General features: G+C 38.6%; 1 protein-coding gene across 2 annotated transcripts in view; it reads left to right on the top strand.

Moving 5' to 3' along the window:
- The window catches only part of LOC134673516 (uncharacterized), a 297,423-nt gene that overhangs the window by 226,827 nt on the left and 42,936 nt on the right, over window positions 1-27,660 (top strand). For both annotated transcript variants that reach the window (XM_063531508.1, XM_063531509.1), the window contains exon 5: window positions 11,209-11,354. In XM_063531508.1, coding sequence (XP_063387578.1) covers window positions 11,209-11,354 — 146 coding nt within the window. The remainder of the gene's footprint in view (window positions 1-11,208; window positions 11,355-27,660) is intronic.

The following is a 27,660-nucleotide window of genomic DNA, read 5'->3' as shown; positions in this document are numbered from 1 at the left end:
AGGAAAAAAATCTTCTGGCTTAAAACTTAAAAAAAAGACGCGAAGTAAGGCCTACAGCGAGAAAATAACGCAATCTTGCACTATGGCGGACGTTGTCGCAAAAGTTTGAGTTCTCGAGGACATCTAAAACTTCCCGCAGCGCTTTTCTAATAAAACCACTCTCGTATTACGCATCAAAACTCCTTCAATGTGTTTCGTACACACATAAAAAGTTCAATCGTCAATGGTTAAAGGGAAACGAGTCGTGTAATAAAGTTTGAGACGTTAACTGTAGGTACATAGCAGGTACCTCTGCACGCCACGATATTTGCTTCAGTGACTTCAATCCCTTGTTGGTAAAATACACGCACAAGCGGAAAAAAGATTTCAGATATTTTGTAGGTTGATAAAACTTCATAAGAATCGTAAATATGTATTACAAAATCAATACAATATACAATCAACTCTTTAAATAAACAGCTATTGTATAAAACCATTAACTATTTAGGTACTCAGAGCACGTCTAAGCGGGCACAGCTACAGGGTTCACTACCTTCCAAAAGACGCGAAATAAAGTATAAAATAGCACACACTGATGTCCCAGTTATACATTAGTAAATGAATCCTGCGACATGTCACGCTCGTTGGAGTTACAATTTTGCACCAACTTACCACGAGCCCCTTGCCTGAACTTGCTACGACTGCTACGACTGCTAATGTAATTAAATTCTACCATTCTGAAAACCGAGTTAACGAAACTCGTTCGTGATACGTATAATAGATATGTTGTTATGTTATTTGTTTTGGTTTGTTTGTAACTACTCCGTCAAACAGAATTGCTAATGGTATCGTGATTCGGCAAACGAGTTATTAAAAAGTTGTAAAAAAGTATTATGGTAAAGATGTGACAATTTTAACCTAACTTATCCGAAAACGGATGAGTATTAAACCTACATAAGTATAGTATAACGATAGTTGGGTCAACTTTTCAATTACCTACCTAATCTGTCTTATTAGTGTTACTTGGATGATTTTGTATGATAAACTATATCATTTATGAAAGACGTACACTAAACGTATTGTAATGTAAGTTAAATGCATGCTGAAATAAATACTCGCTGTAGCTACATGTAGTATAAGCAAAAAGCTACACGGGAACATTGAATAATTAAATCCGACCGCGTAAGAATGCCTGCTGTTACCTCTAAGTACCTACATTTATTTTGTTTATTGGTATGTCTATGTAGGCATATACTTGTCTGTATTTAAATTGAGGAAGATGTACATATGTACATTAAAGCGTATTGTAATGTAGGAAAGCGTAATATTTGTAATTTGCAATTAATTTGTCAGGTGAATCGATCTCCGGGCCTACGAAGTACCTACAGGCGGCTATCGCTCTTAAAATATATTTATCTAGTATGGACTACGGTCGTAGCACTCTAGAGATAGAGCAGTATATTTATTAATTGATTTGTTATTGATATATCTTCATGTTAAAGTGTAATATAGTTAAACGACTTATACGAGGACTAGTTGCGAGCGGAGGCTAGTTCAGAATAAAAAATCAAGAACGATGTAATATGATTATTACATGTGTCACGTGTGGTCAAGCTATTAGGCTGCGTTTCCCCCAGAGGTGTGAGAGAACTAATAGCGAGGGATGTGTTTGTTAAGATCCCTTAGAATCAGAATCACTTCATTTACCTATCCTCGCTCGGTGCAGCTCTAGTGGATAATTTCTATTTTGCAGCCTTAACATATTTTTGAAACCAAAATGTAAATAATTCTCCAAATTAGACTATACAAAAAATAGTGTTATTTATTGGATACAACTATCGAGATCGTTCCATTTCGTCAGTTTCCACTTTAGGTAGGTATATTGTTTAGTATTCTGCCCTGGCGGCATGCATCAGTTCGTCGGCCGCGCCCGCGGCCTGATCTCACATGCCGCTTGGGTCACGATTATGAATAATTTTCCAATCTCAACGTTTATTCACTTCTTTGTCTGCCGTTTTCGGGTCAAAAAGCTATTTTATGACAAATTCTAAATGCTTTATTTGATGGAACTTTATAATAAACACCAACAATGTAAAATAGATAAACTTATTTTGGTTAACTGGACTACAAATCAGATTAAGGAAAGATAAGAAATATTACTCAGTTGTGACAAGTGACTTTGAAAAATTAAGATTTACTTCAACTAATAATATACTCGGTTAAACGAAATGAATAAAATAATCATAAAACTAACAAATAGTAAAACTACATTACAACTAATAAAAGCGAAATATTATTTAAAGCTACTTATAAATAAAACACTGGCTCCATTACTACCTAACAAGATACTTTAATTGAACGAACTTAATGATTAAGAGCGCTCTTACAAGAAAAGTCGAAATAATGCAAAATTGATGATACTAGTCGACGAAATTCAGGACTTTGTGCTCATTATTAGAAGCAATGAGTACTTGTTCCAGTAAAAGCGTCTTCTTATCTTTTTAAATATCGTTGTAAATATTAGAAAAAACACTTATTAAATGAGTAATGATTTTTTTTCTGATGGTCGTTTCCGAAAAACCCCGTGAAGCACTGAATGGGAAGCTCTTATTTGGAAATGTTGAGAAGTTTACTCTGCTAAACCTGGCTATTTTGTATTACTAATACCCTGTACTTTAGGCATATCAAACGATAATTTTCCTACATACCTTTGAGAAAGAGAAAATCAAAGTAAAACGAACTCAATTTTCGCTCCGAAACAAGTGTCAATTCCTACGAAAATCTACTTAATATCGAAGTCATTTTCTTACTCAAGCAATCTGCAACGTTTGCTTATCCTGTTGGTATACATTAGTGTTTATGAAATTCTACTATAATTTTTTGGCAATTTTTTGAAAACTACTCTAAATTACCGATGACGCGCGCTCGCCAGCTCAGTGCCGCGGCAGAGCTTGTACAGGCAGGACGTGTGTCGGTCGGCTCCGCACATTTTCAACGGCGACGACGAGGTTTTTTATCATTGTGTGCGGCGGGCGCCGTGTAAAACGCTATATTGTGTGCGTGTAAACCGCAACGAGAGACTTTGATCCTAGCACTGTTTTTATAGTATTATAATTTATAATGGTACAGTTTAATAAACTACCGGACAGGATTAAAAATATTTGAAACGACCTGACATTCTATATGTATTTATTTGACTCAAGATAGTACTCAGGGTCTGATGATGGAGCCGGAAGGTGGTCACCGGTACCAATCAACCATGCAACTAAACCACTTCGTGTTTGGGCACGTTTGATTCGGCTCAACAAGATCTTTGACTTAAGATAGTACTCAGGGTCTGATGATGGAGCCGGAAGGTGGTCACCAGTACCAGTCAACCATGCAACTAAACCACTTCGTGTTTAGGCTCGTTTTATTCGTCTCAACAAGATCTTCGACACAAGATAGTACTCAAGGTCTGATGATGGAGCCGGAAGGTGGTCACCGGTACCAATCAACCATGCAACTAAACCACTTCGTGTTTGGGCTCGTTTGATTCGTCTCAACAAGATCTTTGACACAAGATAGTACTCAGGGTCTGATGATGGAGCCGGAAGGTGGTCACCGGTACCAATCAACCATGCAACTAAACCACTTCGTGTTTAGGCTCGTTTTATTCGTCTCAACAAGATCTTTGACACAAGATAGTACTCAGGGTCTGATGATGGAGCCGGAAGGTGGTCACCGGTACCAATCAACCATGCAACTAAACCACTTCGTGTTTAGGCTCGTTTTATTCGTCTCAACAAGATCTTTGACACAAGATAGTACTCAGGGTCTGATGATGGAGCCGGAAGGTGGTCACCGGTACCAATCAACCATGCAACTAAACCACTTCGTGTTTGGGCTCGTTTGATTCGGCTCAACAAGATCTTTGACTTAAGATAGTACTCAGGGTCTGATGATGGAGCCGGAAGGTGGTCACCAGTACCAGTCAACCATGCAACTAAACCACTTCGTGTTTAGGCTCGTTTTATTCGTCTCAACAAGATCTTTGACACAAGATAGTACTCAGGGTCTGATGATGGAGCCGGAAGGTGGTCACCGGTACCAATCAACCATGCAACTAAACCACTTCGTGTTTGGGCTCGTTTGATTCGGCTCAACAAGATCTTTGACTTAAGATAGTACTCAGGGTCTGATGATGGAGCCGGAAGGTGGTCACCAGTACCAGTCAACCATGCAACTAAACCACTTCGTGTTTAGGCTCGTTTTATTCGTCTCAACAAGATCTTTGACACAAGATAGTACTCAGGGTCTGATGATGGAGCCGGAAGGTGGTCACCGGTACCAATCAACCGTGCAACGAAACCACTTCGTGTTTAGGCTCGTTTTATTCGTCTCAACAAGATCTTTGACACAAGATAGTACTCAGGGTCTGATGATGGAGCCGGAAGGTGGTCACCGGTACCAATCAACCATGCAACTAAACCACTTCGTGTTTGGGCTCGTTTGATTCGTCTCAACAAGATCTTTGACACAAGATAGTACTCAGGGTCTGATGATGGAGCTGGAAGGTGGTCACCGGTACCAATCAACCATGCAACTAAACCACTTCGTGTTTAGGCTCGTTTTATTCGTCTCAACAAGATCTTTGACACAAGATAGTACTCAGGGTCTGATGATGGAGCCGGAAGGTGGTCACCGGTACCAATCAACCGTGCAACGAAACCACTTCGTGTTTAGGCTCGTTTTATTCGTCTCAACAAGATCTTTGACACAAGATAGTACTCAGGGTCTGATGATGGAGCCGGAAGGTGGTCACCGGTACCAATCAACCATGCAACTAAACCACTTCGTGTTTGGGCTCGTTTGATTCGGCTCAACAAGATCTTTGGCTTAAGATAGTACTCAGGGTCTGATGATGGAGCCGGAAGGTGGTCACCAGTACCAATCAACCATGCAACTAAACCACTTCGTGTTTAGGCTCGTTTTATTCGTCTCAACAAGATCTTCGACACAAGATAGTACTCAGGGTCTGATGATGGAGCTGGAATGTGGTCACCGGTACTAATCAACCATGCAATTAATTATCTATCATGTAACTAAACCACTTCGTGTTTGGGCTCGTTTGTTTCGTCGCAATAAGATCTTTGACACAAGTTAGTACTCAGGGTCTGATGATGGAGCTGGACTGTGGCCACGGGTACCAGGCTACCATGTTACTGAACCACTTCGTGTTTAGGCACGTTTTATTCATCTCAACAAGATCTTTGACACAAGATAGTACTCAGGATCTGATGATGGAGCTCGAAGGTGGCGACGGGTACCTGTCTATCATGCAGTGTTGGCATCAATCTGAACTAAATCAATCCGGATTGATCAATTGAATTGACGCGTCAATCCGAATTGATCAATCCGAATTGATCAATTCGAATTGATTTAATTCTGATTGACGCGTAAATCCGATTGAATCAATTGGAATTAACGCATCAATCCTCAATTCGGATTAAATCAATTCTCAATCTAGATTAACCTAGGGTCCCTTTCCCTTCCCTAAGATTTGTTTTCAAAGGTGTCCTTTTTAGGGACTTACTTACTGGACTTAAAGTCGATATCTGAGGTTCCCAGAGGTTCGAATACATGTTCCTGATGTCAGTATTGACTGATGTCCCTTTTAGGGACATTTTTCGAAATTGGCCAATTACGTTCATATTCGTAATCGATGTCGACCATAGGTCCCGAAAAATGTTTCTGACGTCAGTATTGAAGGATGTCCAATGTCTTCCATTTCGGGACATTTTTTTAAATTGATCGTTGGCACTTTAAAACGATATCTGAGATTTCCAAAGGTTCCGTAACATGTTTCCGACGGCAATACAGACGGAGTTTCCTTTTTTTCTGGACATTTATGGGACATTTATACAAATTAACCGATTGCGTTTAAAATCGATATCTGAAGTGCCCAAAGGTTTCGTAACATGTTTCTGACGGCAATACCGAGAAATGACCTTTTTTCAGCAGGGTGGCGTAATGCAGGTAGTAAAGTAAGTACGCGGCTAAAGTGTAGAATCTAAATATTGCCGTTGAAACCATATTTTGCACCTCAGATATCGATTTTGAATGCAATCAGTCACTTTCAAAGAATGTCACTAAAATGTCCCAAAACAGGACACCTTTCAATATTGCAGTTGAAAAGATGTTTAGAAACCTCTGTTTACCTCAGATATCGATTTTAAACGCAATCGGGTAATTCTAAAATGTCCCAAAAAAGGACATCTCTCAATATTTCCCTCGGAAACAAGTTTCGAAACCTTTGGGCACCTCAGATATCGATTTTGAACGCTATCGGTTAATTTCATGGAAAGTCCCGAAAATGTTCCAAAAAGGACATCCTTCATATAGCCGTCGGAAACATGTTTCGGAACCTTTGGTAAACTCAGATACCGCTTTTGAACGCATTTGGTCAGTTTCACAAAAATGGCCTAAATAAAAAGGGCATTAGGTACATACAAAGTAATCGTCAATCCGAATTGACGATTGAGGATTGACCGATCAATTCGAATTAACGATTAGTAATCGTCAATCTTCAATCAGTAGATTTAGAATTAGTTTCGTCAATCGTCAATTCGAATTGATTTTTTGCCAACACTGCTATCATGTAACTGAACCACTTCATGTTTGGGCTCGTTTGATTCGTCTCAACAAGACCTTGGACACAAGTTAGTACTCAGGGTCTGATGATGGTGCTGGACTGTGGCCACGGGTACCTGCAGTCTACCATGTAACTAAACCACTTCGTGTTTGGGCTCGTTTGATTCGTCGCAACAAGATCTTTGACACAAGATACTACTCAGGGTCTGATGATGGAGCTCGAAGGTGGCGACGGGTACCAGTCTATCACGTAACTGAACCACTTCGTGTTTGGGCTTCGTGTTTGGGCTTCGTGTTTGGTTTATCACCTAGTGTCAAAGATCTTGTTGAGACGAATCAAACGAGCCTAAACACGAAGTGGTTTAGTTGCATGGTTGATTGGTACCGGTGACCACCTTCCAGCTCCATCATCAGACTCTGAGTATCACCTAGTGTCAAAGATCTTGTTGAGACTAATCAAACGAGCCTAAACATGAAGTGGTTTACTTGCATGGTTGATTGGTACTGGTGACCACCTTCCGGCTCCATCATCAGACTCTGAGTATCACCTAGTGTCAAAGATCTTGTTGAGACCAATAAAACGAGCCTAAACACGATGTGGTTTAGTTGTATGGTTGATTGGTAATGGTGACCACCTTCCAGCTCCATCATCAGACCCTGAGCACTGTCTTGTGCCAAAGATCTTGTTGAGACGAATCAAACGAGCCCAAACACGAAATTGTTTAGTTACACGATAGACTGGTACCCGTGGCCACCTTCCAGCTCCATCATCAGACCCTGTGTATCTTCAGTGTCAAAGATCTTGTTGAGACGAATCAAACGAGCCCAAACACGAAGTGGTTTAGTTACATGATAGACTGGTACCCGTGGCCACCTTCCAGCTCCATCATCAGACCCTGTGTATCTTCAGTGTCAAAGATCGTGTTGAGACTAATCAAACGAGCCTAATCATGGTACTACATGGTTGATTGGTATCCGTGACCACCGTAATAATCATCATTATCATCAGATCCTCAGTACCAGTTCGTTTTTAAACCCTCGTTGATACAAACTTTACAACCTATAGGTACCAAATGCAATGACGAAATATGTAAATAAGCGAGTACCTATAATTTCTTTCGAGTAATATACGTTCATAAGTACGAGTATGGGGCTATTCATAAATTACGTCGTTTCAAATGGGAGAAGGGGGGGGGGGGTCTGGACATCGGATGATGGTAGCATGACGTAGGAGGAAACAGAGTCATCCGAAGCATGATTTTTGGATGATTTGAGGAATGGGGGGGGGGGGTCAAAAATAGATGACGTAATTTATGAACAGCCCCTATGTACATTTGCACTGCATTTAGTATTTTCGTACTTACCAAATAACAGTTTTAGGACTTTATAAGTTACAGTTAGTGTTGTTATGGTTGATTTCAATATGCTTCGCGAAGGATCAAGAATGTTTAATCCATCATTGTAGTGCGAGTGTGGTAGAAGGGATCGGAATACTGAGCTCGCACGGCCTGCCGCAGCGCGTAAAATACCTAAACTCGCTCAACCCCGAAATGTAATAGCACTCTTAATAAGTGTCCCTTTATATGTTAAGATTAGATTTGTATAAAATCACTAAATCTAATTTCAAACAAGACGTATGAAGTTGCTAAATTTCTTTTATAAAGCTAATGACTCCAGATCGATAGCGCTGAAACTACATATATAGTATATCAATTACACTTAATGAATAGGGTCAAACAAGATGCAAACACTTACGGCGGCCAAACGAGCCTTTCGCCCCTCTAGAGTTAATTGAATAAGTATAAGTAAAGGCTATCCTACTTATTAGCTAATTGAATAGTACGAAAACTAACTATCACAAAGTAAAAACAAACAAAATGCATCTGCTTTAAAGTAAACCTATATTTTTGAGTTCGAATGAAGTGCATTGCAATCAATATCTTATAATTATAACAAGATAGGGAGTTTTAATTAAGTTTGACTGCTTTCTATGTAGGATAGCGAATCATTTTTTCGGGCATCATAAACAGTCAAACCTCAATCGAAAGACTTGTATCGCGGTAAAAGCTTCAAGGTAAAAGGTTCGCTATTATGGTCGAGTTATATTATATTTGTTAGAAAAAGACGCAAAAAGTGAACTTGTCACTTGCAGATTTATAATATGTGACCTGCACGGCTACCATGAGTTGACATTTACGCTAGCGACTGCGTGAACTGGAGCGCATTCCCTCTCGATCGCTCCTTTACACCCTCGGAGTAATTAAGAATGGAGCCGCCATTAACAGGCGTTCCCCTCTGTCGAAAATAGGCGGCCAATGGTCAACCTCATGTCAACCATATGTATGGACTGACGTTTATCTGACATGACGTACCTATACATTTGATGTGCCCCTCCCCCGCAAAAAACGGCAGACTATTTTGTACCGAATATTTTAGACATGGCGTCTCCGTTGGTTATATCCTCCAAGTTTACACCAATGCGCGCGAGTGAACGTCAAGTGTCAAGTCATGGTAGCCGTACTGGGAACGTAGTAGCCAGTAAATTATAACTTTTTCCCTAGTTAAATACAATTCCAAGTAGCAATTTCGATCTATTACGATACATAAATAATTAATTAGTAACTAACAACTTTGGTATCTCGATATCTCGAGTAGATATATGCAACATGAAAACAAATGTGATATTTCAAGAGTAAAAACAGCCGGCCTAGCCAAGGTTACAATCGCTATCGCTTCGACAACGAAAAGCATTATGTCTCTCTATCACTCTTCCATATTAGCGCGACCGTGACAGTTGCGTTTCGATCGCTACGGAGCGTAAGCGATTGGCATTTTGGCTACGCGGCCAGGTCTTAACACATCGATAATGAACGTCGACGCAACTTATCGGCGTCGGAACAAGAGCCCCACGGGAGCAGTCTCAACGCTTCAGCCTCATACTCTCCCGTAAAACTACCACGAGTGACCCTGTTCAATACCCAGGAGGCATATTCTGCTTGTAATAACTAGTTATGAATTTGATCTGAATAACCTATCCGAAATTGTTCACACTAAATATTAATCAATTTGTAATATATTTTAATACTAAATCTGTTAGCTAAAAGCAGAAAGATAACACATATACCACCCGAACGTTTCTTTTAAAATACATAGTTACTTTATCTATGTAAGTGGAGCATTCGAAATGAAAGGTAGCAAAGATGGTTCGAGTAGGTACCTACTCTCTAAGGCCGACATAAATCGTCCAAGCGATGTTATCGTTGAGTGCCTCCGTTCGTGAAATCTTTTTTCTTCAACGACATTACCTATTCATCACGTGGAAGGCTCAAAATCGACTACTTTGTTACTTACTTTTCCTCGACGGGCCGCCTCTAAGAGATCGGACATCATTTTTCTACGTTCCATTAGGAGTATCGGCCAGCTGAGACGGATGTGCGGTCTGCACAAAATAAACAAACTAATGGTTGCCGACGAGTGACAAAGAACATCCCGTCACGGCCCAAGGCCTTTGAATCAATGTTCCGATCAATACGGGCCGCTATACCCTTGTTTGATTTGTCGCTCCGAATGCGTCCCGCGTTATTGTACCCGATTCATATCTGGCCCTAAGGCTCACAGGGCCTGGACTGTCTCGTCACAGATCGTCCCTTACAGCTTACAATGATTAAGGGCAGGATATGACTCCCTTTGTGTCTTAGCTGCAGTGCAATCGGCTATTGTCTTTAGCGCAGGGATAGGATTCGCAATCTGGACTCCCGATCGCCATTGTCGCCAGTGTATTAAATGAACTCATCATTTTACTGATGGAAATTTTATACCTACCTAAAGCAGATTAATCGTCGTGAAATATTAAGAGAATTTTTGTTATGTAGGCATCTCGATCTCGCGACGCAGTTAGAAACTGGTACACGAAATTAAGAAACTTACCTATAATTAAGTGTTGCTTGAGTTGGTCGCACGCTAACTCAAACAATCTTTAATTTTGCCTTTGTAAGCAATTTTTCCTGGGCTGTCTAAAACGAGAAGTAATTCTAAAATTTACCGGCGTACGTTTTAATCGTTCTGTTTGTGTTTTCTCATCCTTTTGTTTCATGCTTCGTTTGTATTCGGCCCTCTCTAAATTAATATCGAACGCCTAAAATTAAGGGCACAGAAATTATGTCCCAATAACGCTGATATCGGAGTAATAACTGTGGCTGCCGGGCTCGCAATATCATTGCCAAAGGGTTTATTTGCGTAAGAGCCAATACTAACACATGCCACGAAAGCAATATATTACTATTAATTTTATTAAAAGTCTTGTAAAACCATATTTTCCTTTTATAATCTGATTTGCACACGTACAGTCACGTGCAATAACATGTTACATAACAAAGGCCGCAAAAATAGCGTGTCACATATTTTTGCGGCCTTTTAATAGTTAGTAACATATTACCTATTGCAGGTGATTGTACAAGAAATCATGTATTTAAGTGTAGCTTTAATAATAGTTACTTAGGTACATGAGCCCGAGTTGCTCAGCAAGTATACTTCCAACAAATTTAATCCTTGTCCTAGTTTGTATCAGATATTTATATGAAATGTGTATTGTTTCAGAATGCACGACATCATCCTCGTCATCAGGCGTGACGAATAGTGTCGCGACAGTGTCGGTGGCGGTGGCGGGCCTGGAACGCTCGCCCACCAAGAAAGTGCGCCCCAAGCCGTGCTCACCCAACCGTCAGGGCCCCCAGCAGTGCCAAGTAAGATCAAAGATCACGGCAACATCAATCTGAATTTAATTGAATGGTTTAAAATTAAAAAATATATAAAATTACTGCAGGTTCCCTTTTGCAAAAGACATTCAATTGATTATCGTATATTACGGCGTAATAAATTTCAAATCCAACCTCTTTTCTTTAAATTTGATCTCAGATTGATATTGAATTGATATTACTCGCTGATATTGAATTGCAAGAGGCAAATTGTTTAACGAGCTGTTGTATGAAATCAAAAATAATAAGCGTAATTCAGGCCGCGTCAACGATACACGCGCCGGTGTTCCGGTTAGTTTCCGCCCGTAGCGTCCGATGGACCGAGACGATTGTTTCTATTTGTCTTCTAACTAACGTTACAAAGGAGAACTAACTGCAAGCTGACTGGACGCTTAAGTAGTTTCATTCAATGCGACAACAAACGCCATGTTTAATTTCACTGCCAGGATATAATAAATTTCAATTAATCATAAATAAGTTACCGTCAAAAATATTATTTGATACACATTATAGTTTTATAATTAACTGTAGTTCCCGTCTTTTGCATGTCTTTCAATAACTTCTAGAGATAGTTTTTATCGAGGAGTGCAGCTCCAAGTTAGCATTACACTATCTATATTATCATTGAAATGACTGAAGTATCTACACTAAATTTATTTAAATTCATATGCAACTGTATAAGACATCGGGAAGTGGTTTAAACTTTAGTTTCAACATTTGAATCGAATAAATGTACAAACATACACAGTTAAATTTAGATAAGTCATCTAAAATCCTTTAGTAGTTTACAGCATTGGTGATAACAGGCAATAAATGTCCAAAATAATGTTGATTTAGCTGTTTAAATGTGTAGAATTACCTTGTTACGTTTCTTAAAGGGGTATCCGAATCATTCTCACGTAGTTAAAGGCTGCGTAAATATTGACCGATGTAGGCAGGCTATTGTAAACGTTCCTAATTGCCACTTACAAACCGAACAATAATGCGAACTCCCAACTACTCTTGACTTTACTTCAATGGCTTTGCTGCCTATTTATACCTAGACAACAACAGAAAAACATATTTTATATTAGATTTATTTATGATTTTGTGACATCATCTTAGTATTCTTAATAAAAAGTTTACTGAACACTTTTTATTCCACAAAAATAATAGTAGTAGTAGTAAACACTTTATTGCACAAAACAAGTACATAACACAGAGAGAATACAGTAAATGTGTACAAAGGCGAACTTACCCCGTTAAAGGATCTCTTCCAGCTAACCTTTAAGTAACTGAGAGATACAATAATAATTAGTTAAAACTGAAACAATATCATTGCGTAATTTTTTTTTTATGTTTTCAATGTAATTGGGAACAAGACTATTGACTATTTACATAGTAGAGAAATTTTAATTTACAATTACCTATGTTTAATAATACTACTTTACCTTCTTGTAAAGAGAAAGACTTCAAATCTATTGACCTTAACAAAAAGTAAAGGCTTGATTATAAATAGGATGTTTTTCTTTCATCGAGTGATATTTAACCGATGCGGAGAAAGCGGTGAAACGGTAGGAAGAACAAACACTAAAAGGCGGTGAGTGTCTCATTTCCGATCCTCTCCCGATCGAGTCATGCGAGTAGTATCTACTGCGTGCATTTTGGATATAACCGCGAAGTTGAATGAGACGTAGATATTAGTACTAAGTATGACATAATTCTCAAAGATTTTTTTTTAACTACAAGAGCATAATTCATTTTAGGAAAAAAATGAGAGGCTCATTGTATGTATATCTTACGTCGTGAGTATTCGTGAGTTACTTAATAAAAAAGTACATTGCTTGCTTAATAATTTTATAAGGAAAAATATGTCGTACATTTATTTATCAAACCTATGAAGGTGTGTGAAGGGCTTAATCTAAGTAACTACTGTATGATTGTGCGAATGTAGCAAAAATACACGCTAAATAATATTACCGACATTTGCTATCTAACATGGAGGTCACTAAAATTAGAAATAAATATTAAAAAGTAACAAGTTCTTCTACTTACGTCGATTTTTGTAAGCAAGTAAAAGTATAAAATGTATATTTTCTGTGAACGTTACAATTTTATGTATCGTTCGACACATATGTTAAAAAAATTAAGTCATCGAGAGAACAATTTGTTAATTGACTCTGTGAAGTATTTTGACCACTGGGGCAGTTTACTGGCCCACGAAGTTGTTCTTCAGGCCAACTATGATTTATTAAGCGGAATCCACATTTGGTATGGACGAAGTCTTTTTGGCATACTCCCAATACGTGCGTTGCAAAAACTACCTGCCTATAACGATCAAATATGCGATTTTCACGAACATGCTTGTTATTTACGAGCCTACAATAAAGATAAGAATACATAAAACAAATAGTATAATAATTATTCACAGAGACACACTCAACTATTGATTCCACTTACTTACTTAGAGTAGGCAATTAAACTGAAATAAAACAATAAAACTTATCAATATCAGCAAATATTTACCAATAGTAACGCTATTGGCTAAAATTTATTGATCAAACAATATCAATTCGATTGATAAACGTTTATTTACATCCATATCGCTTATTTAAGTGTCCAACGAAGCGAAATCCGAAAGTGTGTTTATAGGTCAGAGGGATCGTCAAGATGGGAAAGGCGGCGACGCGCCGGCACCGCGACGGCACCGCGACCCTCCCTTTCGTATCCCTAATTTCTAATTCCTAAAAGCAAAGTGCACCACTATAAATTACGAACGTTGGTCAACTTGTACTAATCAACGCTGTTGGGTTAGCTTTAGATTTGATCTGTCAGAATGGGAAATAAAATAGTTTGTTTACTGTTTGCATTTATTTAATTGCTGTTAATTGTCTGCTTTAATTTTAGGGTCCCATAGGTAACAAGGAACCCTTGTCCCTTATGGTGACATGACGATTAGTACCTCCTATCTGAAACTCGATAAGGGTGTAGATGTTTGTACTCAGCAGAAACATCTATCCGCCAACGACATTTAAAAATTTAAAGTAAACTTATGGAAATATTTCCTGCCCCGGGCAATATTGAAACTTGCAGGTTTCTAATATGCCAAAAACTGGGAAAAGTAATTGTTCTATAAACAAAACCTAGTTAAGTGTATATACATAACTAGGTATATAGGTATACTCGTAGGTTAAGCTAAGCTAGTTATTAATTTCTTTTCCTAATACCACTATATATTAATTAATCAAATTCGAAACTAAAATACTTACACTTATAACCATAATAAATAACTCTTTAAAATACATACACCTAACATGTTTTCGTTTCAATCGATCGTAAAAATGTATTAGTTTACAAGGCACTTTTTCATGGATTGAGAATACAATTAAAATTCGGTAAGAGATGGGAGGGAAGATCGAGTGATATGAGTAATTGGGGCGAGCTAATAGCCCTGATGGTTCTTGCCAATTAAAGCTTATTGATGTCGTACGCGGCGGATCTTCGAACGACCCTTGTCTCGTTTTAACCCCATCTCGCAGCGCTACTAATAATTAATCAAGCAATTAAGAAGATCCGCAAAACTGCTACTTCAGAAATTTTCATTATAATTCCATCCAAATACCCCATGTGGAAATTTACACTGGCTAATGTCCACATTATACGCCTACTGGAGCGGGAACAGATTGAAATTAATTAGTACCCGACCGAATAAATCCACTACACCGTGAATCTCTTACAACCGTTAATAAAACTTCGTGCTCTCTCTTATCTCGCCATTTTATCGGACAAATTATGACGGATTCTTATTTCATTTAACGATTCGTGACTCGGAAACTCGAAGAGCCAAACGCTCTGCGAATGCCTAATGCTATTTTACTTCTTATAACTTTATTGTTTACGATGTACTTGGAACTCTGTTTTGCTCACTGCTGCAAGGGAGTGATGATGAATTCCAAAATAAGCTTGGCTCCGCTCGTATCTCCGAATTCGACACCGCTTTACATAAGTAAATACCTATTATTTAATGCTTTGTGAGCACACAGTAGCAGTAGAGAAGCAGTGGTGGCCGAGTGGATATGACGCCCGACTTTCAATCCGGAGGTCGCGGGTTCAAATCCCGGCTCATACCAATGAGTTTTTCGGAACTTATGTACGAAATATCATTTGATATTTACCACTAGCTTTTCGGTGAAGGAAAACATCGTGAGGAAACCTGCATACATCTGCGAAGAAATTCAAAGGTGTATGTGAAGTCCCCAATCCGCATTGGGCTAGCGTGGGGACTATAGCCCAAGCCCTCTCGCGCATGAGAGGAGGCCTGTGCTCAGCAGTGGGACGTATATAGGCTGAAATGAATGAATGAATGGATGATGAGCACACAGTAACGTATTTACGTTACTTTCTGACTTCTGTGAGTGATAAATACATTCGAATCCATTTACACAAAAACGCGACTGTTGGTAACAAAGTTACCACATTGGATCAAACTGTACAAATTACCTGCAAACGGCAAGTTTATGTACCTACCTATTTATAAAGTTAGCTGAGGATACATATGTGTTGTAGCCCGAGGCATTAAGTTAACCGGACTTGAGCCGTGGTCGAACGCAAAGCCAGACCTGAGCCTTGCCGGCGTTTGGGTGGCTGCCAGCCACCGATAAGCCCCTACGTAGGTATACCTACCATTACATATTTCCACCTACTAAGTTTTACGAATAAAACTTACACTTGCTTGTAAAGTTTGCTCTCTCTTGAAGACGCTTTAGTGATAGAGATCTAACTTAGTGGATACATGCATTTCTGAGTGCTTTTAAGCTTTGTTTCTCGGAGTAAGTACATTAGATTATGAGCATAGAAAGCAAACTCTAACAGCAAATAACAGCAAACTGAGCACCTTACTGAAGTTTCTTAGTAAAGAATTTCCAAAGCTGTTATGATATAAACTCTTTATACTTACTTACAATGTGTTTAACTCTGTCTAGGAAATAACAAAATTAGTTTTACAAACTAGGTTTCAACTGAAATCATCAATCATCTTGCTTAAGCATATGAATTAACGTATACTTCAGATTAAGTATATTTAAATTATATCTTTTCTACATGCAATCAATATATTAAAATAATTTGTCTGTATTTATGTGGCGCGACATGTACCTACGTCTTAATATCATAAAACAAATGATTAAAAATTAGAACGATCGGCGTAATGGATAGAGGACCGTCGTCACATTAACAATGGCCGCTCGGCATCGGCGGGATGACACAGATGAAATCACCTGTTAACTTAACCGAGCTTGTTTACGTGTGTGATTGATGACGGTACCATCGAATAAATCCCTCCAAAAAGGATCCTTTATAAAAAGAAGGACATTCTAGGTAAAGTTTGTAGAGCAGAGCCGTTTTATTGTTAAGCTTTACACGGATCGCGTTTATCCCGCAACAGAACTGGAATACGCACGTGAGTAGGAGCCCTGCGTAATCCCAGCCTCCCTCGGGACCCCCTTGTTCTCCTAAAAAGGTAAACTTTATCCAATCCTCGAGGTGTTGGATTTTCTCCAACCAGATATATCAATCTCCTGACAAATTCACATTATATTTCGACGATTGTCCGAACGACCGTAAAAAAAAGGTCAGCAGTTTTATGTCCCATCGGAACGAAAACACGTTGAATGGTTAGTCAAACATAGTAGTTAAGCACACATCAGACAAATAGGCATGATAACATTGATAACTGTCCCTATTTGCATTTTTGTAAATAAGCAGGTACGTAGATCATCTTATTCATAAACAAATTTGGCATTGTATCTTCAACATTTTATGTATGTAGCGTACGGCATAGTGCTCATATATTCCTTGTTAATAAGAACCAATCATAACTTAAACAAGTTTTAACAACACGAGTAAACAACTTACTTAAATTATGAACTTTTTTCTGTCTCAATAGAGAAAAAGGTCTAAAAACGAAAAGACAAAAGCCGAAGCGGCGGTGACAAATGCCAGGGCGCCGGTTTTGAAAAGCGTCGCCACAAATGCTGGCAAATGGCAACCCTTGCTGGAGACGTACTCCAAGGATTCCCATTGTTATTCTTATTTGGAATTTACTCCTTCTCCTTAAATACCAACGCTATGGTGGTGCTGCTGGAACTGCAATAGTAATGATCCAATTTGAAGTCCTCTTTGTTTTGGAATGAACGATCCACCGGTGAAATACTTTTGCCGCTAAACAGAGTAGACACCTAACGTAAAGCAATTACTTTAGATAACTTCTAATTTGAATCACTCGACTGTATACCTAACAAGCTAATAACATAATGAATTAACATTCCCGAACACCTTCTTAAAATATTTCCATGCAGTGTAAAGTTTGCCCGCGGTTATTGATTCAAAACTGAACAAATTCATTGCGTAAGTGTGATGCTGCGTTCTTGACAAACCGTAAAATCCAAGCAAATCGTTTTGATTCGTAATCTTCTGTATCTGGCTTGACTAATGACTAACAACTTGTTTTTGTAACTATCCGCCAACCAGACAATGGGGATCCACAGGAAAATAACAAGGGAACACCGCGCCGTCGCATCAGAGAGACTACGAGATGAAAACACAAAAGGAAATTTCGCCGACACCCAGATTTAGGTCAATGATTGGTCTGGGAGAATCTTTTTGTCCAATGTTCTTGATTAGTCATTGGATTTGACGTCGAATTGGTTCATTAGGGATGTATGTGGACAAAACAGTCGTTACCTGTGACCATTGACAGTATGTAGAGATGTATAAATAATCTTATGTGATATTGTTAACAAGATTACCTAACTTAATTCATTTGTTTGATAAATTGATAACTGACATCAAGCTTTCGCTATGTAGTATGTATGTATGTGTATATGTATGTTTGTGTTTTTCGCTATGTAGTACATATAGGATGTTCGTATCTAGGCGCCTGTTTTAAAAATTCTAAAAGCTGTTAATGCTCAAGTACCTATGATTCCATAAAACTAAGTTGGTCGTCATATTTTTTAAAGTTTTGAAATTAATTTTATCGTTTAGTACCTAAATATTGCGCAGTTTTAAGCTTTAATTTGATTAGCTACTGGCGCTTCCTTGTCATTAAATAGGTAAAAAATAAAAAATACTATAATTTTCTACACTAAAAATCAAACTGAATATGAATGGTCAATAGTTTCTGAAAATAAACCGTCGCTGAAATAAACTAAGAACAAGATAACTTTGTGCGACGTGACTGTGTTTCGGGGGCAGGCCGCTCCGGCGCTGATAGCCCAACCACATACAAAGAGTTCTTCTAAAGCGAACCAGTATAACTGTAATTTCCGACTCTGCATGCAGATATTGCAGATCTCTGCCCGATTCATACTGGTTTTCTTAAAGCGAACATTCTTCTGGACTTGATAGACAAAGAGAATAACAGCCCTGCGCTGTTCGAATTAATCACATTGAGAGGTCTCATTCGCATTCCTACAGCGACGCGCCGCCCGCGCCGATCGCCCCCTACTTATGAAATATTGATAAAATACAATAGCATTCAACTGTGAAGGGTCCTCTGAAGTATGTAACAACAATTAGTGTACAGTGATTATTAAATGTGTGATTCTTAGATATACTAATTATTCTTACTACTCGTAATATTAAAGACAATTTTAGGCAAACTGTAACTTTCGGAGTGGTTTCAAACGTATAATATGTTAAGAATTATTATAATCAAATTATAGTTGGATTAAAACAGACAGCGTATGCAGATCGACGACAAGTAAAAAACAAGGGCCTTTAAACACAAAAACAATATTGTACTTTAAAGTAATTATTCATAAAATAACAGACTCGGTTGGTTACCATTAGTTACTTGGCAAGAAATAGGTATAAGTAATATATGCGGATTGTAAATGAAACCAACAACCAAGATGTTGAAACTTTGTAATTTAGTACACCGTAAGTAGATAGGTAAGGTATCACGTCAGCTCGTGAAGATGGCTCCAATTAGCCCGCGCGGCACTATGGAAACGGGAGCCCGGATTGCCTCGGCCTCGCTCAGACCTTAAATTCAAGCATGCGAAAACTGCCTTGCAGATCCAATAATATTAGCTTCGTTTTTATTAGAAATATAAACTGAGCTTTGCTACAGCTTTTCTTTCAGTCTCCACTTCAATACGATATAACGTATTGGAATGACCACCACGACTGTGCGTAACTAAATATGAATGAGTGCGACAGGTGTAGTGTATAACAAATATAAACCTTAACCCCGTGACAGTGCCATAACAATTACAAGTTTTTAACGCTACTTGCGATGTCTTTCAATTAAACGTTTTTAACGTTGAAAGGGTTAAATGTGCAAAAAAAATGTGTTTAAAGGGTTAAAGCATAAGTGGATTCCATATTAAAGAGTTCAGTGGACAATTTCAAAGAAAAATAGCTCTTCTTAAATTTTTATCCTATAGATTCACTAAAAATTAAAGGTGTTTAATAAATCAAGTTTTAAAGTTACTGCTGTTATACCGCTGAACTTGCTTCAAAGATTATTAGGTAAAATATTGGCTCAACTACCTAAGTATCTAATTTCAAACGAACACTTAATTTTAAGCAATAATGTGGTTGTGTTTGTGTCGGTTGTACGTAATGACGAGCACAGGCTGAGGTACCTAATTAATTTGTGGAAACTAAATTGACTGCTAAACCTAGGCCTGGTATACACAAATTATATTATTCTAAGTAATTAAAGCTACTTGATATGATAAAGTACCCATATTCCGGTTAATATGATTCACACCGGTGTAAATATTTTATATCTCATACTTGACAAGCTAAAAGATCGATCATAAGTATTCACTTCAACATTTAATGTAACATTTTGCAAACGTAAAGTCGTACCTAAGTAACATTTATTATGATCTTGCCGCCTTAATACGAAAGTGGAGAACCCGAGCAACATCGCCTTTTCATACAAACGTAGTCCTCGTTATGACACAAATTGTTGTATATTAACCGCAGCTATGTCCCTACATGCATTTTTATCGAATTTGTTAGAAATCTGTTTTTCGCTCCTTTCACAATACTCAAAAAAATATTAGTTGGTTAATGGTTAATACATCAGTATATTAACCACCATTAACCATTAACCGTTAAATGTATATAATTTGATAATTATGTAAAAATATTTTCCATAATGTCAATATCCAGAGAGGAAAATGGGAACTACATTTGTATGGGGAAGCGGCCGTCTCCTTTCCACTTAAAAGACCGAGTAAAGATTTGGCAGTTTAAAATTAGGTAAATGGGTCAAATAAGTATGTAACTTATTAATAAAACTTACTCAAAATTGATTTACAATGCAGCTTTGATGCTACAGACAGTTGTTTTTCTATACCTCTCCTGTACGAGTACATGCGACCAGCATAAAACGAGTAATTTTCGCCATTAAATCCGTCGTGTATACCTGGTTTTGCCCGAAATGAAACAGATAATTAAATGGCAGCGTCAAACACATGTAAATGATGGCATAGTCCGCTTTCGATATTTATTGTACTCTCCGTCCATCCAGGAATAGTACATTACTACAGAGGCCGGGACGAAAGGGGTTGCCGGCCGAAGACATATAGACGGCCGAGCGAAGCGAGGCCGGATAGGTCTGAGCGCGGGCAACCCCATTTCCCGCCGAGGTATGTATAGTGCTTTTCTCAAACATGCAATGAAATAAATAAAATAAAAAATCCACGAAACTTAAGTTTTATTTATAGAAAAAACTAAAAGTAAACTACACCCAAAATATAACCAACACGTACCTATATCATTATCACGCATATGTTTTACACGAGTCGTGTATTTTTACTACCCGTATATTTTCATGTATCTTTGATTTTTTCGCCTTGTATCCGTCTGACTGTCGTTTTCGTCACATAAGTTTACATAGTCTTTCATGTTGATATCATGTTTCACATACATCGTTGCTTTATGCATGGAGTAAATAAGTATAATTTCCACAGTGTTGACGAATTTGTAGTTACATTCATTTAAAATATGCCACAAAACTGTTTCTAATAAACTGTAAGTCATTTTTCTTAGTTTCTCAAATAATAAAATTGCCATAAGCAACCATATACATACTTCGTCTTTGACTTGGCGGCAGAGGCAGCAAGTTATTTAAAATCAATTCTGCTTACGCTGCCAATTCCAACACCTACGATTACAATTAATATTAATTTCATTATTTCGTCGGAACTCATATTAAAGTAAAAAAATCAACAACGCACCATAAATCCAATAAAACAGAATGAAAAATTTTCAACCTTACCTCCATAACAATTTAAAAAAAATAACTACGCGTGTTTGAGTAGACCTTTTTACCGCTAACGTTTAGATGAAATATTTTAAATGTTTTTATTTGTGTAGTTAAAGTTATAATTTAAAATTATAGAATTTGGTTAATAATGTATTATTTATTAAGTTCTTTTTTTTTTTATTATGAATGGGCTTACTCATGGCCACAGACTAGCCGAGGCGTAGACGTGGCCTACGATGGAGCGAGCTCGCCCAGAAGGTGCCTGTTCACTCTTGATTTGAAGGTTGCCGGGTTATAAGAACACGGAAATATAGACGCCGGCAAGGAATTCCATTCCTTGGCAGTGCGCATAAGGAAAGTAGAAGCAAAGCGCTTCGTGCGAATTGGTGGAATATCTACTAAGTAAGGATGGAAACCGGCCGTGCGTCTAAAAGTCCGATGGTAGAATGGGGACGGTGGAATAAGCTCGTGTAGCTCTTGGGCACACTCCCCGAAGTGCAACCTGTAGAATACCGACAGGCTGGCGACTTTCCGCCGATGGGCCAAAGACTGAAGCTTAGCCGTTAGCTTCTTGTCGCCAATCATCCTCCTGGCTCTGCGCTCCACTGAGTCCAAAGCGGCGAGTTGGTATTTAGCTGAGCCATCCCACAGGTGGCTGCAATACTCCATACACGACCGGACTTGAGCTTTGTAAAGTGTTAGAAGCTGTCCAGGTGTGAAGTATCGCTTCACCTTATTTAGGACGCCCAGCTTTCTGGCCGCAGTTTGTGCTTTAGACTCAATGAAGCTGCCGAAGCTGAGGACTGAACTCAGCTCCATGCCGAGGAGTTCCAGGCTGTCGGCAATAGGTACAGATGCACCCCGGAAAGAAGGAGTCAGGTCGAATGGACTCCGTTTTGCGGAAAATAGACACGTCTGCGTTTTGGAGGCATTGAACGTGACCAGATTGTCATCACCCCACTGGGAAACGAGACTAAGGGTCAAGTTCATTCGCTCAACCATGGCCTCTCTCTGTGAACGTATATCCTCCCTGCTGTCCCCTGCACTAGCCAAATATCTCTCAACAACCGTACTGTCATCTGCATAACCTACAATGCTGGGTTGCAGCATGTCGTTAATGTGGAGCAGGAAAAGGGTTGCGGAGAGAACAGACCCCTGAGGAACACCGGCGTCAATGGCCATGAGGTCTGAAGAGCAGCCATCAATAACTACTCTGATCGATCGTTCACTCAAGAAATCAGATAGCCAGCTACAAAAGTCAGCAGGGATGCCGTATGCAGGAAGCTTGCTAAGGAGACTTGCGTGCCAAACCCTGTCAAAGGCCTTCGAGATGTCCAGTGAAACAGCAAGCGCTTCACCGTTCCTCTCGATGGCCTCGCCGCAGCAGTGCGTGACATACGCTAAAAGATCCCCAGTAGACCGACCTCGGCGAAAGCCATATTGACGGTCACTGAGCAGATCATTTGCTTCGAGGTATGCCAGCAGCTTGCCGTTAAGTACCCTTTCCATGACTTTACAGAGCATGGAGGTAATGGCGATTGGTCGGTAATTGCAGGGATCAGCACGACTACCCTTCTTGGGTACTGGCTGCACGTTTGCAAGCTTCCAGGATTTCGGCACCGTTCTTGTTTGGAGAGAGAGGCGGTACAGGCGTGTCAGTACAGAAGACAACTCAGGCGCACACTGCTTTAGTACACGTGCAGGTATACCGTCTGGTCCACTGGCCTTATTCACGTCAAGATTCTGCAGAGCTCGGCGTACCTCTTTTTGATGAATAGCAATTCTCTGCATAGAGGAACTGCATTGAGGTAGCGTAGGTGGAAGTTTTGAGCCTGCGTCTAGACGTGAATTGCTCGCAAACAGAGAAGCAAACAAGTTTGCTTTCTCTGTCGCGGAGTGGGCCAGTGTCCCATCAGGTTTCTGCAGAGGTGGCGATGTGGGTCGGCAGAAGTTGGATTATCATGTTGATTTTATACAAATAAAACTGCAAATTATAGCAAACATTGTTTTTTGTTTTTTTTTTATAGGCGTAGTGGCAGAGTGTCATTACGAACCATAAAGCAAATACTGCCTCTAGTTTTTTTTAATGGATGCATGCCAAGATGCTGTGTCACAATTATCTGTGAAATGAAAATTAAAAAAGAGGACTTTGCCGGCCTAGGCCTGCAAGATTTGTATGAAATTCCATTAACTACCTTTTGTCCTAGCCGCACCTGAAACGTCATACTTCGCAGCCTATTATAAGGAACATAACATCAATATTTCATTGCATGTTTGAGAAAAATAAATTATATTGTATGAGATTCGGCTAATTTATTTCACATTGATAGACGAAACCACAATCCCGAAATATGTTTGTAAAGGTTCGCCCACCGAACGCACCCGAGCTTTTAATGTATTTTAGTAATTCTACACATTAGTTAGCCGTAGAACCTAGTCTCGCTACAAAACCTAGTTAAGTAATTAAACCTTTGTTTGAAGAATATTGGTGAGCAGAGATATTGTTTTCTGTTGTTCAGAAGAAACAGTTGAACAAAGAAACACAATTTTTAATGAAATTCATTAGAGACAGAAAGAAAGAGTTTTTTTTTTCTTCAACAAAAGCATCATAAATAAGTTGAAAGTGGAGTTAATAAATGCAATTAGGAAACTTGTTTCAGCTTTTAAATAGTTTCTGGCTTCTCTACGCTGCCGGAAATTAGCAGTGTTAAAAAGTAAGTAGAGCTCTTGCTTCTACTTACCTACAATAGCTACATCTACTCTACGCCATTAAAATACCTACTATACCGGGTGTGGCCTGTAACACGAGCAAATAATTAAAACATAGATTGTACTCCTCAAACAGTGACACTTTTGTTCAACAACTTTTAAAAATTATGAAGTGTTTAGACTCCCTATTTTTCATACAAAATAAATATTATCTTCAATGGACGCCATCGCCACGCCATATCATTGTGATTGACGTTGCTTGTCAAGCCTTAAACATAACAAAATTCGCAATACATTGCGTCTTAGAATAAAATTTAAAGTGTATTAAAAATCAAACTACAAGTTATTTTTAAAAGTCGCTGAACAAATGTTGATCTGTATGAGGAATACAGCCTACAGTTAAATTTTTTGCTCATATTACAGGCCACACCCTATATATTAGGTCCTTACATATGAAATTGGCGTTTCATATGGCAGAAATGAAAACGATTTTTTTTTATAAAACTATTTTTTTATTTAGTCAAAGTATGTACCATGGCTATCTATGCACTTTTGCCATCTCGAAGGTAGTTCATTGATTCCTTTACTAAAAAAAGTGTGTGAGCGAGAATCAATAAAATCTTTGAAGGCCGTTTGGACAGCCTCGTGAGAATTGAATTTTTTTCCTTGCATGAAGTTGTCCAAATTCCGAAAAAAATGGTAATCAGTTGGAGCAAGGTCCGGGGAGTATGGTGGGTGTCGAAGACATTCCAGTCGCAGCTCCCTTAGTTTTGCGGCCGTCAAACGTGCCGTATGTGGTCGAGCATTGTCCTGAAGCAGCAGTGGGCTAGATCGATTGACCAGTCTGGGTTGTTTAATGGCTAGCTTTTCCATCATCGTTTGCAATTGTTGACAATACACATCAGCCGTGATTGTTTGCCCAGATCTTAAGAAACTGTAATGGATGACACCGGCACTAGTCCACCAGACACTTACCAGTACCTTTTTCTGAGTCAACTTTCGTTTCGGGCAGAATTTGGCTGGTTCACCTGGGTTCAGCCATTGTGAAGAACGTTTCCGGTTATCGTACAGGATCCATTTTTCATCGCAAGTAACGATACGATTCAAAATGCCTTCATTATTGTGCCGGTTGAGAAGTGAAACGCAACACTCGACGCGTGTTTCTTTGTTTGCGTCGCTCAATTCATGCGGTACCCATTTTTCAAGTTTTTTCACTTTTCCAATTTGTTTCAAGTGAATCAAAATGGTTTTATCACTCACACCGAAGCCTGCCGCTAACTCTGACGTGGTTTGTGATGGATCTGCTTCCACAATTGCTTTTAATTCTTCGTTATCAACTTCTGTCTCCGGCCGTCCACGGGGCTTGTTCTGTAGGTCAAAATTTCCAGAACGGAAACGTTGGAACCAATAACGTACCGTATTTTCTTTTGCAGTAGCTTCCCCATACGCATTGTTAATCCTACGAGCCGTTTCTGCAGCACTAGTGCCGAGGTGAAACTCATATTCGTAAATATAGCGATATTTTAAGTTCTCCATATTGTGAACAGAACGATGTGAAAGAAAAACAAATGACGCGATAACAAATAAATTTCGTAATTCGAACACAGAAATACATGGTCTTAAATTTGAAATAAATTTGAATTTGGAATTCCTAGCCGAACGCCACATATTTTGAACCAAAGTTGCCAGTTCGCCAAACGCCAATTTCATATGTAAGGACCTAATATTATAGCTGTTTAAAGTAGGTATAAACAAATCATTGATCAATCATCAGTGATTAAATAAATAGTAATATTTCAAAAGTTATGTTAGTTCCATAAACGAGCATCATTATAAAATTAACACGAAAATCAACTGAAAAGATTTACGGCGCGATTTGGGAAATGAATTAGACATTCACTAGATATGAAATAGTAACGATATGTGACGTTCCACGGCAAAAGGTACTTTATGGCCTTATGGCTTAATAATATCGTAAGCGCCAACCGCCATAGGGTACCCTTTGCCATGGAACGTCACATATCGTAACTATTTCATATCTAGTGAATAGTCAATCCATTTCCCGAATCGCGCCGTTAGTCGCTTAAATTCATACATTTGGTGGGTAGCAAAACTTCGATCGATAGGTAATTACTGATTGTACCATTACACTGTCCAATTTAAGTAAAGGATCGATGTTTACTAACGCTCGTCTATTTTATGATACACAGATGTCTGTTTCGTCATGTATAAAAAAATGAGTCGTTGAAAATTGGATGCGTGCACAACTCTCGAGCGCGGGGCTTAGCTTCCGATCATCCTTGAGGCACTCGAACCTCTCTTTCGATTCAAGCGAAGCTTAAAATATTGCCCTTTTGTTGGAAGCAAATGTGTTCTACATATAATCAAAACATAACGTCTGTAAGTATACTCGTATATTCACAAAAAAAAAAAGCGTTTATTCACAAGCTTACTTACATTTAGATACAATACATTCTTCTGCCAAACCACATAGCGGTTTGTTGGCAGACGAGGCTCCTATTATAATTAGCTTAATATGCAAGTACTAGGTAGTTTATTTATATGTAACTTAAACTTATCTACTTAACCCTTTACCGCATGCGTAGCCACAAGCTTTCTTCAGTGACACATTTTCCTTAGCCAGACTTTTTTTGACATACTTAATGTCACATTCAACCCAGAAAGTCAATGAGTGTAAACGAAATATGTTTACTCGCCAAACGCATATAATTGCAGAACGTTACGAGTGATGCCACTCAACCTGATTTCTGCGTGCATTCCATATGTAGGTCACGGCCTAAGAATTCAGGTCGCGGGTACTAAACTTATGAAAATGTGCACGAAAACCTGACGCACAAAAAGCTTGTCTCTCTCCCTTTGTTCAACTAAGTTTAGAGTAAGCACTTAAGCCCAGTTTCCTTGCCATTTTGTTAAAACATTTGATTATGACGTGCAATGAGTAGAGTATATAGGTTAAACGTTTACATAATATAATCATAGTTTAAATTGAAACTGTTTGGCAATATTACATTATGAGATAAAAGTAAATACGTATTTTACTACGAGTAGTACTATAAATGTAGTAAGTATTAAATAAAAAGGAACATTTGTCAAAAATATAATCAACCTTAAAAATGTCAATAAACATAAAAAGTAACATGAAAAACTATTTTATAAATCGTAACAAGGAATTTGCCATAAGATTGATGTCCAAATCCGCCGATACTCTGGAAACCCATCGTTCTAAGTTTATTCGCCATAAAACCATGCCTCACCGTAAATATTGATCCGCCCGAGAGATAACTCAAGGGCTCCTCG

This window comes from Cydia fagiglandana, chromosome 18 (assembly GCF_963556715.1).
Source record: "Cydia fagiglandana chromosome 18, ilCydFagi1.1, whole genome shotgun sequence".
Classification (NCBI taxonomy): Eukaryota; Metazoa; Arthropoda; class Insecta; order Lepidoptera; family Tortricidae; genus Cydia; species Cydia fagiglandana.
The sequence above is the reverse complement of the archived record's forward strand: the minus strand, read 5'-3'. Positions and strand labels throughout refer to the sequence as shown.